The 17,543-nt window shown below is 42.1% G+C and overlaps 1 protein-coding gene across 11 annotated transcripts in view; it reads left to right on the top strand.

Moving 5' to 3' along the window:
• The window catches only part of TJP2 (tight junction protein 2), a 112,232-nt gene that overhangs the window by 25,317 nt on the left and 69,372 nt on the right, over window positions 1-17,543 (top strand). For all 11 annotated transcript variants that reach the window (XM_074330523.2, XM_074330519.2, XM_074330522.2 and 8 more), the window contains exon 2: window positions 2,833-2,935. Coding sequence is in view for 5 of the 11 variants with exons in the window: in XM_019730413.3 (XP_019585972.3) it covers window positions 2,833-2,935 (103 nt within the window). In the remaining 6 variants the exon portion in view is untranslated. The remainder of the gene's footprint in view (window positions 1-2,832; window positions 2,936-17,543) is intronic.

Here is a 17,543-nt window from a genome sequence, read left to right as displayed (position 1 = left end):
GCAATGGTGGTGACCACCACCACAGCTGGTCCTGCTTTCACAGCCTCCCTCCCTTTTGCCAGAACTAGTTGGGCTGCGAATCTGTGTCTGCAGTCCACAGTTCTCAGAACAGCGAATATTTTGTTCTTTTGATCTGACATGGCTACTGTTCCGCTTCTAGCACCGGGTAGGTGGGGGCGAGGCGAGCTCTGGGAGGGTAGGGAGGGGGTCGCTAGTCTCAGTGCCTAAGGCTTCCGTTCTCTGCTCGGCAGTGAGGACTTAAACCACTGTTTTCAGCCTTCTTCCCTCAGTCTTGTCTCCGAGGTCTCTGCCGTGAGCGTTAGGTTCAGCCGTGTTATATGCTGTCCCCTCAGCCCTGTGGGCCATAAGCGGAGCCCTAGCAGTCCGAGGTCTTCCCTCTCCCGCAGCTGCGGTAGTTCCGGGAAGCAGCGAGCTCGGAGCACTGAGCTAGGTCTGCGTCCTGCGCCCATGCGGCTCCGTCTCTGCACTTCTCCCTTCCCTCCTCCCCCACTTGCGTGATTCGCCCACCTTTAGGTGAATTCAGTAGTGGGCCTCTTCGTCTTGCCTGTCTGCTGTGCAGGTTGTCCTTTGTGGTGTTATAGTTGTTTGATTAGTTGTAAATTACAGGGGAGATTTACAGAGGCGCACCTCACGCCGCCATTTTGATCTGATTAATTAGATTCCGTTTTCAAAACCTGGAATTCATTCACCATCAACTCCCCGGTACTAAAAGGCCTGACCTTTTAGTACTTTTTCTTGCTGTCTGCCAGCAGGACTGTGCTTGGCCTTCTACTCTGCAAACTGTATAGTCACGTGGGCCTGTAAAGTCACAGGCCCAAATCACCAATCAATTGGTTGAATGTTGCAAGTTCATAGAAGCACAAATTAGAGGATTTATACATGTGCATATTTACCCCATTGCTTGGCACATAATAGGTGCTCAGTAAATATCTGCACATGCTTTTTCAGTCTGTTTCATCATAGTCAGAGATGAAGAAAAATATGTAAGAAAGGAATTGACAGCCAAACACAAAAATATGGAGCTGCCTGTGGATTTTACTTGTGAAATTTTGTAGTTTTCCAGCTCTCACTCATGTTACCTGACAATAATTTTACTTATATCTGTTACTACTATTGAGAACCAAGAATATAATTGCGTTCCTTCTGCCAAGTTTTTTCTTAACCGGAAGGTGGCCTTAGTCGATAATGTCGTACACTAGAAGTGGCTGGTTGTTATTGGTAGTTCCCATATATGTCCAAAACCTCAGGAATATTATAAAAGAAAATCAAAATCAGGGTGTCATAGAATTGCAAAACACTGACTTAATTAAAAGGCAAGCCAGTTTAATAAAAGAAGCAAGCTCTCTTTGGAGCTGATACCTGTAGAAAAATTTCATATTAAGGCCCAAAGCATAACCAAGCCCATCTTGATTTGCTGGCCATTTACTTATCTTTGGAAGTAATAATAGAAACCACGTATGGGCTGGGCTCTAATCCTGTTGCTTGCTTTGTAGGATGTCCAGATGGCCTTGCTTTGGCCAGGGCCTATATTTCCTGCTGATCCTTAGGGAAGGGAAATGTATCGCTTGCCTGTATAAATAAAATCGACACCGTCTTTTATTTTTCTTCTATTGTGTAGGGAGTGTTTTGCACACATGCCACAATATCACTTTGTCTAGCAAACAGAAGAGTATGTCCAGAACTGGTGAGAAGACACATTCTTCCTCCCACTAGAAGAGTTCTCTGTGACTGCCCTGTTCACAGCCGCTGGGGCTCAGGCCCAGCCCTGAAGTGCGCTTGTCTCTTTATGCTTTTGGAAAGGCACACGCAGGATTAATAAAAATGTCAGAAGGGAGATTTCTTGGATTTTCTTAAGATACGGGGTAAAAAGGAAAAGTATTTGCCATCTTTTTGCTTGTGGACAACCCACACACATCAAAATAAAGATGAGCCAGTATTATAAATGCAGTGAAAAATGAATTCCCTTTTAGTTTAAAATGTGTATGGCATATTTTAAAATGGTAAATTTTATGGTAAGTGTATTTTATCACAACTAAAAAAGCTTTCTGTATTTTCCCACTTGTTGAGTTTTTTTTTTTTTTTTTTTTTTTAAAACCTGAAAAGTGAGTTTCTTGTAAGTTCTTGTTCCTCGGTATGAATCTCAGGTGAATCAATGATGCCAAACTTTACATGGTTACTCATTTCCTCCAATGTTTGAAGACTGAAAATATTAGGGGCAGCAATTCCATTCCTAGAAATAGATCCCCCCAAAAATGAAAACTATGTCCACATACACAGTTGTGTGTGTGTGTGTTTTCATAATAGCCAAACAATCCTAATGTCCATCAGCTGATGAAGAGATACATGATTATGGTACGATATATCCGTACAATGGAATATTATTTGGCCATAAAAAGGAATGAAGTTCTGACACATGCTACAACATGGATGAGACTTGAAAATATTATAATAAGGAAAAAAGCCAGCCACAAAAGGTCACATATTGTATGAGTTCATTTATGTGAAATCTCCAGAAGAGGTCAATCTACAGGGACAAAAATTAGATTTGTGGTTGCCTAGGACCAGGATGTGATGAGGGGAGGGAATTGGAGGATGGCGGGTGATGTCTAAGGGGTGTGGGGTCTCTTTTTTGAAGTAACGAAAATGTTCTAAAATGGCTTGTGGTGATAGTAATACAGCTGTGAATATACTAAAAGCCATACAATGCATGGGTGAATTGTACAATAGGGGAACTTAAGTGCATTTCCCAAGATCTCACCGTGCTGGGAATGACTATGTTGGATTTTTAACAACACTGTCTTTCTCTTTCAGGGTGCAGAGTACCACATTGTTATCATCTCCCTGTGAGTGGGATTGGCACCCCAGCTATACCTCCTGGCATAAGTATTCCACAAAACACAGCCTGCTTTACCAGGTACTTGCTTTTTTATTTTTATTTTTCAGTCTCTCATCAAAACTAGTCACTGGCTCTCCTCCACCAAAAGTTGGATGTAAATTAGTTCATATCCTTGAGGTCATCAAGACCATCATTTTCACTGTCACTGACAGAGAAATTGTTTACTATCAAAGAAAGTTTCATTGTAACATCCTATTTACCAAAGAACAGAAACATCTTACCTGCATTTATGGTCTGCATTGCTATGTATAACTTTGGGTGAAGGCTAATTGAGGTTCTTCCTGGCTACAGCATGTAAGTACAACTCCCATGGTTCAGAATAAATGCCTAGCAAGGTATTTTGGTGTCTGTGGTTATGGGTCATCAGGGTAGGTGACTTTTTTCCATTATCTTTGAGGCAGCAGAATTATATAAAAGACATTAGTCACATTGGCTTCCAAAGATTAATTATGTACAAGCTTTTAGCTAAAGATTAACAGAGAGTATTATCTATTTACTGATTCAATTTTAAGTACGAATTAAATGAGATTTACAAGGTATTAAATTTTATTTTGACAGATGCTGGGATGTATTTGTTCTTAGTTACTCTTTAACCCCTGATTATAGGCCAGTCCGTGGCTGGATGGAATGGGGTTGGAATTTCTTTTTCATTTGCTTGTTTCATAATTCCTGTCTGTTGAAACTCATACCCGCTCCTGCTAGGGTAGATTCCAGCTACATGACAGAGCTGGGGTTCAGTGGAGTGTGACTCGGACACAGCTGTTCAAATACTACTGTTCCTGCCTTCTAACTGTGTGATCTCGGACACACGTCTTAATGTCTCTGAGCCCTAGATTCTTCATCTGGAAAAAGGAGTGTTAATATGAAGCTACATGGGTTAATGTATAGCAAACACTGGGCACATACCGAGGCCTTTCTTGGAGCCTGGTTGTCCAAGTAGGGACACTTGAATGGGGAAAATCTCCGTTTCCACTGATTCAACAGGGCTGGGAATGGATTTTGTTTATGAGACATTGTCCTCTATGGAGCTCTTAAAGAGTCTAAACATAAGAAGACAGATACTTGCCCAGGTTCCAGAAGTGGTTTTCCTGAGAGTGGATTTCTAAGTAGGATCTGTTGATTGAGTCAAATGAGTTGAAGGGACAGCATGGAGTATGCGAAGGGGGCTTGGGGCTGGCATTGTCTGTGGGAGGGAAGGTTCTTTCCCCTTCAAGCAAAGTCGCTTCTGATAAATACGCTTCTGATAAATACCTCCCTGGTTCGGATTTCCTGTGCTAGTGACCACACGCTCGTTAACATGAGTTTGGTTTCCCAAGTCAACACTTTACTCCAAAAGCTCTTTCATATGTGCAAACACTTCAGGGTGGCTTTCTAGGATGAATTAGCCTCAGGCAAGCTTGGGTGGTAAGGATTTTTCTTAGAGCGTCTCACGTCACCCTAGTTTCAGATCCAGCAAACATTTATTAAGAGCCTTTTATTTGCCAGGCGCTGGGCAAGGTGTTTTCACCCATGTTGTTTATGCTCAGAACAACCCTGAGAGGAAGGTATTACCAGCTCCCTTTTGCAAAAAGGAAACTGAGATTCAAAGATTTTAAATGATTTCCCCAAGGTTGCACAGCCCCTGACACCCAGGTTCAGTGAGATTCCTATAATACTAGCTGGTTTCTACACTCACTCTACAGAGCTTGAAGATTGAACTTCTAAGCTCGGATAGTAAACAGGTTTTTCTCAAGGGCCAGTTCTGATCACTGGGTAGTGGCTTCCTGGACTTAAGGATTCGTAGGTGCTGTCCAAGTTTGTTGAACAAGAATGTTGGGCTCCATTAGCAATGTCTGGCACAGGTAGAGGGAGATGCCTGTAGAGCCTGCTCTTGGCCTGGGGCTTTGATCATCATCAGCCTCTACCTTTTCTGCCCTCCTTTACAGTCTTGGAGTCTGGAGAGCACTGTTTGCCTGATGCTTCCTTCTTGATACCTTTACGGGGCTTTGATGATCCCTTCTCTGACATGGCAAAATCAGCTCCGTGTCTTTGCATGCAGGAAAGATGCTAAGAGTCTGGGCAGAGCTCCACTTCCTAGACATGGATTCTCATTGTTAGGTCATTTAGATACTTTAGCATCATCACAGACTCGCCCCGTAACGTGGGCTTAGAAAAGTGAGTTGAAAGTGAAAGCTTAAACCTTTTACTTCTGTGCACCTGGGAGCCCTCTGCAGTCCCCCCTTCTCTGCTCGGGGCTCCTCAGTCTACAGGAATACTTGGGGAGCTCCCAGTGGCAGCCAAAGCTCCTCATATTGAATTGGATAGACCCAGAGCAATAGTTCTCAAACTTGATCCCCATCCGAATCACCAGGAGGACTTGTTAAACAGATTCCTGGGTTCTACCCCCTAGAATTTCTGCTTCAGTCAGTCTGGGGTGAGGTCCAGGAATTTGCATTTCTGACAAGTCCCCAACCAGGCTGATACTTCTGGTTTCTGGGCCACACTTTGAGAACCACTAACCTGGAAAGTACTTCTCACAGCTGCTTTAGAGCATGGGCTTATTTATAGATGGTGTTTGTGGCCAGTTTTTTACCCTACCCGTGGTAAAGGGATTCTTCTTCAAACATTTATTTAATGAGCATCTCACACAGCACTGCCTGAGGGAAATCTAGAGAAATATATCAAGGCTTGTCTTGGGGCTCATGGGACTCTAATTTGGAATCAGTAATTGCATTGCTATGTGAAAAGGGCCACACTCACCCCTTACAGTCTCTGTGAGCCAAAGGCCTGAGACCATGACGGAGGGGAGCCTCCTCCTGGGGGAGGTGGGTGATATTTGAGAGGAAACTTGAGGATGAAAAGTTGTTCGCCAGGTGGGAAAAGAGGCGAGAAGAAAGCCTGAGGAGCAGAGACAAAGATGCTGCCCTAGGCTGGAAGAAAAGTTATGGTGTTTGTGGTGAGAATTCTATTGCAATTCCAGTATAAAGTGAAGGATCAACCTATAGTAGTAATAGCAGTGAAAGTATTATGTTTGTTTGGGTGCTGTTATGGTGTGGTTGGCACTGTGCTAAATGTTTCACCTGCATTGTCTTCATTTAATTCTCATACCCACCTTTGGAGGTTTGGGTCCAGCTATCATCCTGTTTTATATTAGTTTTCCAGGGCTGCAGTGAAAAACGACTTCAAACTAAGTGGCTTGAACAATAGAAATTTATTGTTGAACAGTTCTAGAGGCTAGGCGTCTGAAATCAAGCTGTTGGGAGGATGGATTCCTTCTGAGGGTTTTGAAGGAAGACTGTTCCAGGTTTCTCTCCTTGGCTTGTAGATGGCCATCTTCTCCCTGTGCGTCAGTCTTTGTGTCTAAATTTCCCCTTTTTTATAAAGATACCAGTCATAATGGATTAGGGCCCACCCTAAGACCTCACTTTAATTTGCTTACCTCTGTAAAGGCCTATCTCCAAATAAGCTAACATTCTGAGATACTGGGGGTTAGGACTTCAATGTATAAATTTTGAGGGGACCCAGTACTACCCATGACATATTTTACAGATGAAGAAATGGAAGCTTAGAGAGATTAGATAAGCTGCCCAAGCCATACAGCCATTAGGCTGGACCATGAAAGCTGGCCATTTTTATAGATCAAAAACAGTCGGACAGTGGCACTAAACCTAAGAAGTAACAGAACTGGGACTTGTTGAAACTCAGGTCTGACCTCATAGTTGTGCTTTTTCACCCTGTGCTTTGCTGGCTTATAGTTTTTTTTGTTTGTTTGTTTGTTTGTTTTTGGTTGTTTTTTGCTATGTTTCCTCATGGTTTACTGGGAAAAGCAGTGCTGCGGAGGTCGGGGTACCAAGCTGCTATCCTGTTAGTTTCTGGTTGATGATTTCTTGAATAAGATACTTTATATTTCAGTTTCCTATCTTCTCTGGTTAAGAAGACTGTGGGAAATTATTAGAGTTATGAAACATTTAAACTTCATGAAAGAAATGGGTTGTATGTTTCAAGATGATGTGTGCTGTTTTGCTATTAAAATGTTAAATACCTGTAACGGGTTAGCTGAATATCGATGTCCTATTCTTAATTTCCTTCTCAAAACAGCCTAAAGGCTTGTAAACAATGTATTAGCCCTTATACTTCTGTTATAAGTACTTGGAATTTTCTCAGCATTCAGGGCTTCAAGCTACTTAATTTCTAGCCATCGGGATTTCAGACAAGCAGTTTTATCAGGACCCACACAATAATTCCATATTTTCTTCTCTAAGTATTTAAAACGAAAGAGCATTGCTCCAAATACTTGCCTACAAAAACTTTGTCATTCTAGCAATTCTAGCAAACTTGCATCATGAGAAATTGGTATACCATTTAAGTGGAAGAAAAAAATAAGACGAGTTTATTCTTACTTTCAAATGTTTTAGTTATAGTCTCACATGTTTTCCAAACAAAAATTAGAGTGCATGGTTTACTCCTGAAATCAACAAGACAAATTTTTGGCCACCTGGCCTATCTCTGGAAATCTGAGATGTCTGGACATTTTTAAGTATAGTACACAGATCAGTAATACTCAAAAGCTAGCTTCTGAAACATAAATGTAATTATACTCCTGCACGTTTAAGAGAATCCAGAGCCTACGAATTAAAAGATGACCTGGGGGTTGCAAACCTCGAGCCCTCTTGTTCTTACCTTGCAGAGCCACATTTCTTAAAAGGATTCTCTGTTCTTATTTTCCTTACCCTGCCCTGCCCTTCTCTCCAACACTTTTTCCTCCACCTATTCCAGCCACTTTGGGGTGTGGTTAACTGGTTTCAGGTATCCTGTGGGCTAGGCACTGCACTGCCTTAGGAAATTTTCATGGTGTCCAGCTCTTCCCTGGTTGGGAGTTACGTCTAATTTGCAGTCAGCCGCCACATACAGTGCTGTATGGCTGCATGTACTGTGCCCGTGGTCTGTGGTTGTGTGGGGGAGCCTGGAGGCAGCTTACCATTTTATCAGATTCCCATTTAAACTGATAAAATTGGGGTACAGAATTTGCAACTAGCTTCTGGTTGGGAGGGGTGCCATCAGTGGAGCCCTGATTTTGGTACTTTATCAAATTTGCATCAGTTGAGTGGTTGGTGACAGAGGTTTTCAGTTCAGCCCAATTTTTTATTTGTTTAGAGGTAATCTGGTTGTACTGTATGGTTGTAATCTGTTTGGTTAGACAAAACACCCTGGACAAGATTTCCCCCACCTAATCATAATTATATTATTTGGTTATAATTATTCATATTTGTTATTGATGCTTGTGATATAATTATTGATATTCAAGAAATCAATGTAATTATGTATGTATAATTATTTTTGCTTCAGCTCTTAAATTTGGTTGCTAAAATAACTTTGTGAACCCACTTTGAAAGAGGCTTCATAGTATGTTAGAGATATATTTGTTTCTTCTAATGGCTTTAGCTCAGCAGACTATATACATGGTAAGAAAACATTTACGGTAAGAAATCTTGACTTTCTCAAGATTTGAACAAGAATCAAAATACTTAGGCACTGGAGGATGGTTCTAGCAGAGGCAGAGCTAGGTCAGGGAGAGAAAAGATAGGTAAAAAATATGGTCATTGGGAATAATAGCCAGGCTTGCTTCTGAAAAAATAATAGAAAAACACTTAGTTTATGTGAATTACTGTGCAGAATGTAAGTCTCAAAGAGCTCTGAATCTCTTGGAAATAAATCTTGATCGACTTGTTAAAAAACAGATAACTTTGGAGGCAGGAAAAGCTGAAAGTCCCCATCCATTGCCTGAAATTGAATGAAAGATTTCACTCTTGTGTTATTCTCACGCTCACCTCCCAGATGAGCAAAGAATCTGAGGTACCTTCTGTAAACCTTGTGGCTCCCCACCCTGCTTGCTTCTCTTCATTACTCTAGGCGTGGTGGAAACCAGCTTGATGTAGTTTTGGCCTCCAAGGACGTTGGCAGGCAAGCTCTCCCACAGATCAAGGGACACGAAGGCTCAGAGACTAAAATCAGGTTTTCCACTCACACCATTGATTCGATTAATTCAATTTGAAAACACTCAGGGAGAAGCAAGGGGATAGAGATTAGAACACGTTAACATAATTAGGTTGGGATGTACATAGGGTAAAAGATCTGCACTTCTGGAACCATGTACTTGCCATGTTCACGTGTCCTGTCTCTGCGGTGTCAGCTTTCCCCAATGATGGCGTGGTCACAAAGACCAGAGTTGAGGTTCAACAAGAGGTATCATCAGGTATCTGAAGCCAACACATGTTTGCTCTGTCGGAGGACTGGAGGGCAAGTATGCTTGGCCAACACCTGTAGCTCACCAGGGATCTCTGTTTTGTCTGCATTTCCACGCAGAGTATATGTGGGTCCAGAATTGAATATAATGGGTGTCATCAATAGGTGGTACATTTAGGGGTGACATAGCTATCAATCTGGACATAGCATGAGCTGGGCTTTATTATATATTATTAATATTTTATTAAATAGGAACTGTTTATTATCAACACTATAAATTACAAGTTATATAATAATATTATATATCTAAAATATAATTATAAATGAGATATTTATTAAATGTATTAATATTTTATTAAATTTGATTACTAGTAAAGATTTAATTTGTCCTTCCATCCCCTTCTAGTTATAAGTGCCACTCTCATTTGTTTCATCTGTAGTTAACACACAAATTCTCCATTTATTCTCTTTATCTTTAACACATCCTATAGGTTACTTACTATCTACACTACACACGTCTTATGAATTCTGCCTGAGTTTTGTAAGCTACTTGCTTCCTCATTATCACTGTGAAGTGCATCACAGGGGTTCCATTCATTTCACTTTTGTCCTTGTGCTCCACACCCATTTTATTTTATTTTATTTTATTTTATTTTATTTTATTTTATTTTATTTTATTTTATTTATTTTTAAAGATTTTATTGGGGAAGGGGAACAGGACTTTATTGGGGAACAGGGTGTACTTCCAGGCCTTTTTTTTCCAAGTCAAGGTGTTGTCCTTTCAGTCCTAGTTGTGGAGGGTGCAGCTCAGCTCCAGGTCCAGTTGCCGTTGCTAGTTGCAGGGGGCACAGCCCACCATCCCTTGTGGGACTCGAGGAATTGAACTGGCAACCTTGTGGTTGAGAGCCCACTGGCCCATGTGGGAATCAAACTGGCAGCCTTCGGAGTTAGGGGCACGGAGCTCCACCCACCTGAGCTACTGGGCCAGCCCCTCTACACCCATTTTAAAAAGAACTTTACATAAAATAATCTATTTAGCAGATTATAGTTCTATATTTATCCAAATGTAATATGCAGCTAGAAAAATTATGAAATAGCTCTACGTGTATTGTCATGAAAAAATAGTCAAGTAATGTTCTTATGTAGCATAGCAGGTAACAAAAGCGCATGTCTAGTATAGCCCAGGTGTATAATGCCGGTGTATACGACATACCTACGTGCTTACCTGTGCAGAGAGGTACCTGGAAGGATGCTCCTCCACTTACTAACAGTACTTTGTCCTGGATGGTGACGTTTTAATTGCCTTTTGCTACTTTTTTATGATCTACTGTATGGTTTGGGAAGTAAACAAGTATCATTTATATATAAAGATAATTGAAATCCAAATTATGTATGTACACAAATGTATATGTAAGTAAACATTTAGAAAGATTGTAGGATTAGACCTTTTCTTTTGTAAACCAAAGGCAACATTTTGCAAATAGAGTTATTTTCAAACCTTCAAAATGTGTTACCTGCCTTCAGAATGGTCGTCTTCCTGTCTTGTGTCAGAGAATCTTAACACTGTCCCAAACCTCCTTCATGACGGGACTCACCTGGGGGTGCATGCTGAAAATATCAATTCCCCTTTCAGACCTACTGAATCAGAATCTCAGGGGACAGGTCTTGGATGCGTCAGGCGGTTCTTGTCATAGGCGGAATTTAGGCCGCTTTCCTATAGAAACAGAAATGTTACCAGCCACATTTTCCAGTTTTAGTGAATGCCTCCTGGAAGTGCCTTGTCCAGACCCAGCTTCCTTTGTTTTAAGAGGCCTATGCTAATTTGCATGGCTGCCCTGGGAAACTATCTGTTTGGCAGGTTTTTTCTAAGGCCCCTTTCAGGTCTGAGAATTCTTTGAAAATCTAGGAGACTCTTCAACAACTTTTATCCGTGTCCATCAGGGATACTGAATTCTTAGGGCTAAAGGATTCTGATGATAATTTCTTGTTTTTTTAAAGCAATTCAGGTGTTGCCAAAGGTCCCTCTAGTTTCCCTGGAGGACTTGTGTACCTCATGCAGACAGTCCCCTGGGTCTCTTTCACCTTAGATTCCCTCCTTACCTGTGAGATTGAGGGCCTTTTTACTTAATGAAAATGTTATTAATGTGTGGGTTGTTTTTTTTTATTTAAAATGTACTTGTTTTGGCAGAGGGAGCTCTGAAATCCGGTTAGACATCAGAATCACATTGGAATCAAGGATTCTAATTTACTAGCTCATCGGCTGGAGTCAAATGGCATTTGTGGCATTTACCTTTTAATATTGCATGGGAAGAGTTTCACAAACACGATGCCCCAACAGTGTTCGTTCAATTACTGTCAGCAAAACCCCTCTTGAGTTCTGTTAAAAGGAGCCAAAAGGGAAACTATAACAAAAAACGCACCTCTTCCCCCCCCCCCGCCCCCCTCCGAGCAATTATCTCCGTGCAGCAGAGGCAGAGAACGCAGGGAGGCGCTGGAGAGCAGGGACGGAAGGGGCTTGGAATCCAACAGATGCGGGTTTGTATTTTCACCCACGATGTACCCTGGGATTGACCTCGGTCAAGCTGCTTTTCCTCTCTGAAGCACAGTTATTTCATCTCTAAAGGGAGGGCAGGGGTGCTGTGCGGATTTACATAAACTGAGCAAAAATACTGTTTGAAAACTTTTGGCACATAATATTCGTTTCATTGATCCTTGTCTTTCCGTGTTTCTGGTTTGTTGTATTTTTTTCTTAATGGAGGGTGAAGAAGTGGCTCTGTCTCTGAAAGAGTCGGATTTCATATAGCCTGCAATGTAAACAGTAGTAAAATAATAAAAGCGGTCGAAATGCAAGGCACAGTGCATTTGAGGACTCAGGGCACGGTGCCAGGAGGGAGAGATTCCTCCATGGTGCACAGCTCTCTCCCTAGCAGGATCTGTCTAGACCAGACTGTGCTCCAAAAGGGGCTACTAGAATCTCCAGGCTTGGAGTTGGAGTACGCTCTGCCTTAGCCCTGGTTGACCAGGCTGACCGTGGCCTCTGCCTGCCGGCCTGATCACTCCCAGACCAGCCCCATCAGTCCCCTAGGAGCCTGTCCATGGGTAACCTGGCATCACGAAGTCATCCCAGAGCTACAGCCATTTCCTCCCAATCAGAACGCTCCCCGACACCCATCAAGGTCTGCTTAGACTCGTAATCCATCCAGCGCACAGGTGACTCTGAATTGCACAGCTAATTCTTTTGTTAACTTTGTGGCCAGCTAAACCCATCATGCCCAGAAACACCAGGAGGAGAGTGTGGGGTTTGGGATTCGTGCCTTCAGTAGTAGGGAAAGGAGAGGGAATGGAATGTACTATTCGTTGAGAACTGAGAACTTTCTCTCCCTGTGAGTCTGACTACAAAAGTTTTCATAACTTTTGCACGTGCTCTAACACCTTCTCATTGTGGTGATAACAACTGCCATGGCAATGTATTACCAATCGTAATAATAAAGTTAAAAAGAGTGAGAGAGAGGTGGATAATAGGCTCCTTTGTTTGTCTGAGCTGTTCTCCCTTTCAGCTCTAGCTCCTCTCTAGCCTTCCCTTACCCTAAGCTATGCTCTCAAACGTTTGTTTCACAACTAGTGAAACACTCAGCTGGATCCCACCTGCTCGCTTTAACTTAAACTTGCCTTTCTCCTGAGAACATCGTGTCCTGGGAGCCTCCTTAGGTGATGCTGCCTGCATTCGATGGAAAGAGAAATCTAAGCAGGAGCTGGCGCTGGGGTCCAGGCAGAGAAGCTGGAACAGAGGCTCTGGGGCAGGAATGAGCTTGGCAGGGTCTCAAAACCAATAGCCACAAAGAAAGGCCAGGGTGGCTCCAGGAGGTGAGCTTGGGAACGTGCAGGATGGGTTGAGGTTGGAGAAGGCAGCAAGGTCAACTCATGTAGGATCTGGAGGCAGTCTTTCCACAGACTGGGTGGCTGAAACAACAGACATTTTCCCCCCGCAGTTCTGGAGGCTCAGAAGTCCAAGATCAAGGTGCTGGCAGATTGGGTTCTTAGGAAGGGCCCTCTTCCTGGCTCCTACGGTGGACAGCGACCTTCTTGCTGTGTGCTCACCTTCTTGCTGTGTGATCTTTCCCAAGTGCATGCACGTAGAGTTGAACTTTGAACACGAGTAAGAATAATACTATATAATTAAAAGGGAAGGCATGAGGGGCAGAGCAGAACTTTTGACGCTTCTCTCCTGGATGTTATTTTGTAGGAGCTGTGGGGTGGCTGCTAGTGGAGGAAAGAACCGTGTAAGTGAATGAATATGCATGGTTATTGATATGGTTGTTTGGACTGAGAAGGGTGAGAGAGGCCAGGAGAGAAGAGGCGGCCACTGGGAAGATGAGGGAATGCCAGGCCTTTTATCTTGAAAAGGGCCCCTCCCTTGGGCAGAGTTTTAGCTGCTGCCTCAGCACTGCAGTCATACCTGTACTTGAGCAGTTCTCGTACCTACTTATTATTCGTTTACGTGTCTTTGTCTTTATTAAACTGTGAGCACGCCCCCCATTTTATATTGCCTTTCTCTTCTCTATGCCTACCTCAGGTTACCTGGTAGGCACTCAAGAAATGTTTGTTGAAGGAGAGTGTCTCTATGAATCCAGTCTGCCGTTCAGTGTACAGGCCAACTAAATGGCTCAGTGAACCTGTAAACTTTTCAACCTCAGATTCCTTTGCTCTCATTTGACACGTTGTCATCATATGATTAATATACACATATGTGTATATACACAAATATGCGTATGGGTGTGTGTGTGTGTGTGTGTGTATCTCCCCAAATCTTAATGTTCTTCAGGAGATACAAGGATGTTTAAAAGTGTTTAGTTTATCACATTTATTTGAGATCCTTTGACCAAGTTGTTTCAGAAACTTTATACATCGTCATGCATGCTGAAAAAAGTGTTGAAAACGTATCCATTGCACGAATAATAACTACAATTTAAAAAGAAAAAAATGCACACAATCCTCTCCTTTCATTGAGTCATGTTTCCACATACTTTCCAATTCTTTTATATAGTTTTCATTGTATCGTTATTCTCCTTGTGGCCATAGAGACTTCCGCATTATAATTTTAAATGCTGACTTGCTGTACCAGTTCAGTTGATTGCTGTAAATGAGTAGCTTTGATGGTTTTCATCTTACGTTATTATAAATAGGCCTGCAATGAAGTGCTACCTCACCTCCCAGTCCCCGCTGTCCTCTAACCTCTAGTCCACTCGATTGAAACAGCTCTGGCCAAGGTGAGCAACGGTCCTCTTCTTGGTTAACATCTTCTGTTCTTAACTGACCACAGTGTTGCGTGTTGTTTGCTGTTCTCCCCTCCTTGAAATTCATTATTCCCTTGACTTTTTGGACGCTCTGCTCCAGAGAGTTTTTTTCTTCCCTTCCTGGCAGTTCCTCTTTGGTGTCTGTTCCGGGGACTTGAACTTGCCCCCTAAATATGGACATTCCCAGGGATGGGTCCTCTCCTTCCTCCTCTCACCTGCTTTAGCCTACAGCATGTCTGAATGCAGGCATACCTTGTTTGATTTGCACTTTGCTTTTTTGCACTTCATAGATGTTGTGTGGGTTTTTTTGTTTTGTTTTTTTTAATAATGTTGTGTTTTTTACAAAAAGAAGTCAAGACCCTCCCCCAGCAAAATGATTACAACTCACTTTATTGCGATACTCGCTTTAATGTTGTGGTCTGGAGCTGAACCTGCACTCTCTCCACTGTGTGCCGTGGTCTCATTCCCTTCAATGGCTTCAGCTCTCTTGATCCATGGCGAGCCCTAAATCTCTTCCTCTATCCCAAATCTCTCTACCCAAGTACTCATCAATGCCTAGCAAATCGTGGACACATGGACACCTCCACCTTGAGGAACTGTAACCCTCAAAACTCAGTCAGTCCTTAATTAAATTCACTCTCCTTCCTCAAGCCCCTCCCGAGATGTGCTCCCACTACTTGTTCTGTTTTAGTGAAAGGCACTGCCATCTGCTTACCGTGTTTCCCCGAAAAGAAGACCTCGCTGGACAATCAGCTCTAATGCGTCTTTGGGAGCAAAAATTAATCTAAGACCCGGTCTTATTTTACTATACTATAAGACCCGGTCTTATTTTACTATACTATAAGACCCGGTCTTATTTTACTATACTATAAGACCCGGTCTTATTTTACTATACTATAAGACCCGGTCTTATTTTACTATACTATAAGACCCGGTCTTACATAAGACCGGGTCTTAGATTAATTTTTGCTCCCAAAGACGCATTAGAGCTGATTGTCCGGCGAGGTCTTCTCTTTGGGGAAACAGGTTAGTTAAACCAGAAACCTGAGAGTCATCTTAGACTCACTTCCCTCTTCCTTACCTCATATCTAATCAGACAGTCATCCTGTCTGCTGATTGTACTTCCTTAATTTCTGTTGAATTGGTTCCCTTTTAACACTGCCTTACTTCATAGCCATGACATCTGTCACCTGCATTCCCACAAAAATGCCTTTTTATTTATTTTGATTTTGATTTTTTGCTGGTCTTGTCATTCTTACTGACACCCATCCCCACATCCCCATCTGACAACTCCATCTTCTAAGAAACTGACAGTGATGTTTACATATAATAAAATGCTGGTCTAACCCCACTTCTGTGTTCACAGTAGAACACAGCCCATGCTTGCTTGGGCAACCTCACTTCTTGGCACCTCAAGAGCAAGTCCGCGGTCTCTTCATTTCTTGTTTCTCCACTTGTTATTTATTCTCTTCACCTGGAAAGCTTTCCCCCCCCTTTGTCTCACAAACTCATTCTTACCCATCCTTTAGAATGCATAAGGCATCTCTGGAAAACCTTCTCTAAATCCCAGCCCCCTAATATGGATGAGGAACCTCTCCTGAGAGCCCACAGACCACCCTGAGCCTGCCAGGAATCTCAGCACTTAAATAGTTCCTTTCCTTTCCTGCTTTTTAAAACATGAGTTCTTGCTGTTTACTGGTTGTCTACCGTAATAGACTGAGCTCCATGACGTGAGAGCGTAAGTCTTTTTATGAGGAGGTTCTGGCTTGACAGGCATTCTGTTCAGTAATTATTTGTTGGATAGAAGTTCTTTGGAGAAACAAATTCTAGGAGTGGGTTCAAATGTGCAAATCCACATGTGAAAAATATGTATGATAAATTTTTTCTCCAAAGAGTTGTATTGGTTTATACTGCCACCAGCAATGTTACTCTCTGTCAATTGAATCATTTCCCCACAACCAGCTAAGTCAGAACTATTTATTGTGCCGGAATGTTGGTCTTTGTACTATAAGAATATTTCATCATTTGGAGTGCTGTAGTCCATTAGGATTTTTTGCGATGATAGAAATATTCTGTGTCTACATTGTCCAATATGGTAGTCATTAGCCACACGTGACTGCTGACTCAATATTGGAAATGTGACTAGTGTGACTAAGAAACTTCATTTCCTTTAATTTTAGTTAATTTAAATTTGAATATATTAAGTACCCACATGTGGCCAGTAGTTATCATATTGGACAGTGCAACGCTAGAGAGAAAAAAGGAATAATTGGGCACATGTAATTGCTACGTTCTGGATTCCTTTCTTCCTTTTTAAATGCTAGTGGTGTAAGCTCATCATGAAGGTGTGACCAGTTCACAAATGCTGTCATTGTTATTATTAGTCAGCACCACCTCATTTGAGAAACATTTTTTAAGTGGTGCTTGGATCAGGAGAGTAACACCTTACTTACATCAAGAATACAACCAAAACGCCTAAGTCTGGAGACCTGAAGGAAACTGAGAAATGTTACTCACAGTGCTTTTTATTCATAGGCATGCACTTATGTAGCTACTCCAAAAGAGGCGAGAAGCCTAACACTGCAGAGAGGCATCTGCTGGACTTGTTTTTCCACATACACTGCCAAATTTGTTTTGGTTAGGCAGGAAGTGAAGCAACTTTTCAGGGAGAGAGCCTAACATCTGTATCTTGTCAGCAATCGGACCTTTTACCTTCTACCAGTGAGCGGAGGTGGAATTTTGCTTTTCAATTTAAGGACAGAGCTGAGTGGGTCCCGTCTTTTTCTCTCACGACGTGCTTTCCTTAGACGTCACACCCAAAGTCATATTTTTAATCAGTGTACCGGTTTTGATTCTCCAAATAATTTACATTGCCCTTAAAATAAGGAAGCTTTTATTTATGTTGCACAGTTCTTTGTGCATAGAAGACTCTAAAATGAATAAAGGTACTGCGTTGCGTTAGATCCTGCCGGCTAAGCATTTGTGACCCCGCCTGGTAGCCTTTTAGAAGCTGATGATGGGAGAGGAGTTTCAGTCTCTTCATTGGAGTTGTTGGAAATGTGTCAGAGATAACCTGGAGTATATTTACTCAAAAGTCGTGTTTTATTATT

Source organism: Rhinolophus sinicus, chromosome 16 (genome assembly GCF_057876585.1).
Source record: "Rhinolophus sinicus isolate RSI-liver-muscle chromosome 16, RSI-T2T, whole genome shotgun sequence".
Lineage (NCBI taxonomy): Eukaryota > Metazoa > Chordata > Mammalia > Chiroptera > Rhinolophidae > Rhinolophus > Rhinolophus sinicus.
This window is presented reverse-complemented; position numbering and strand designations above follow the sequence as displayed.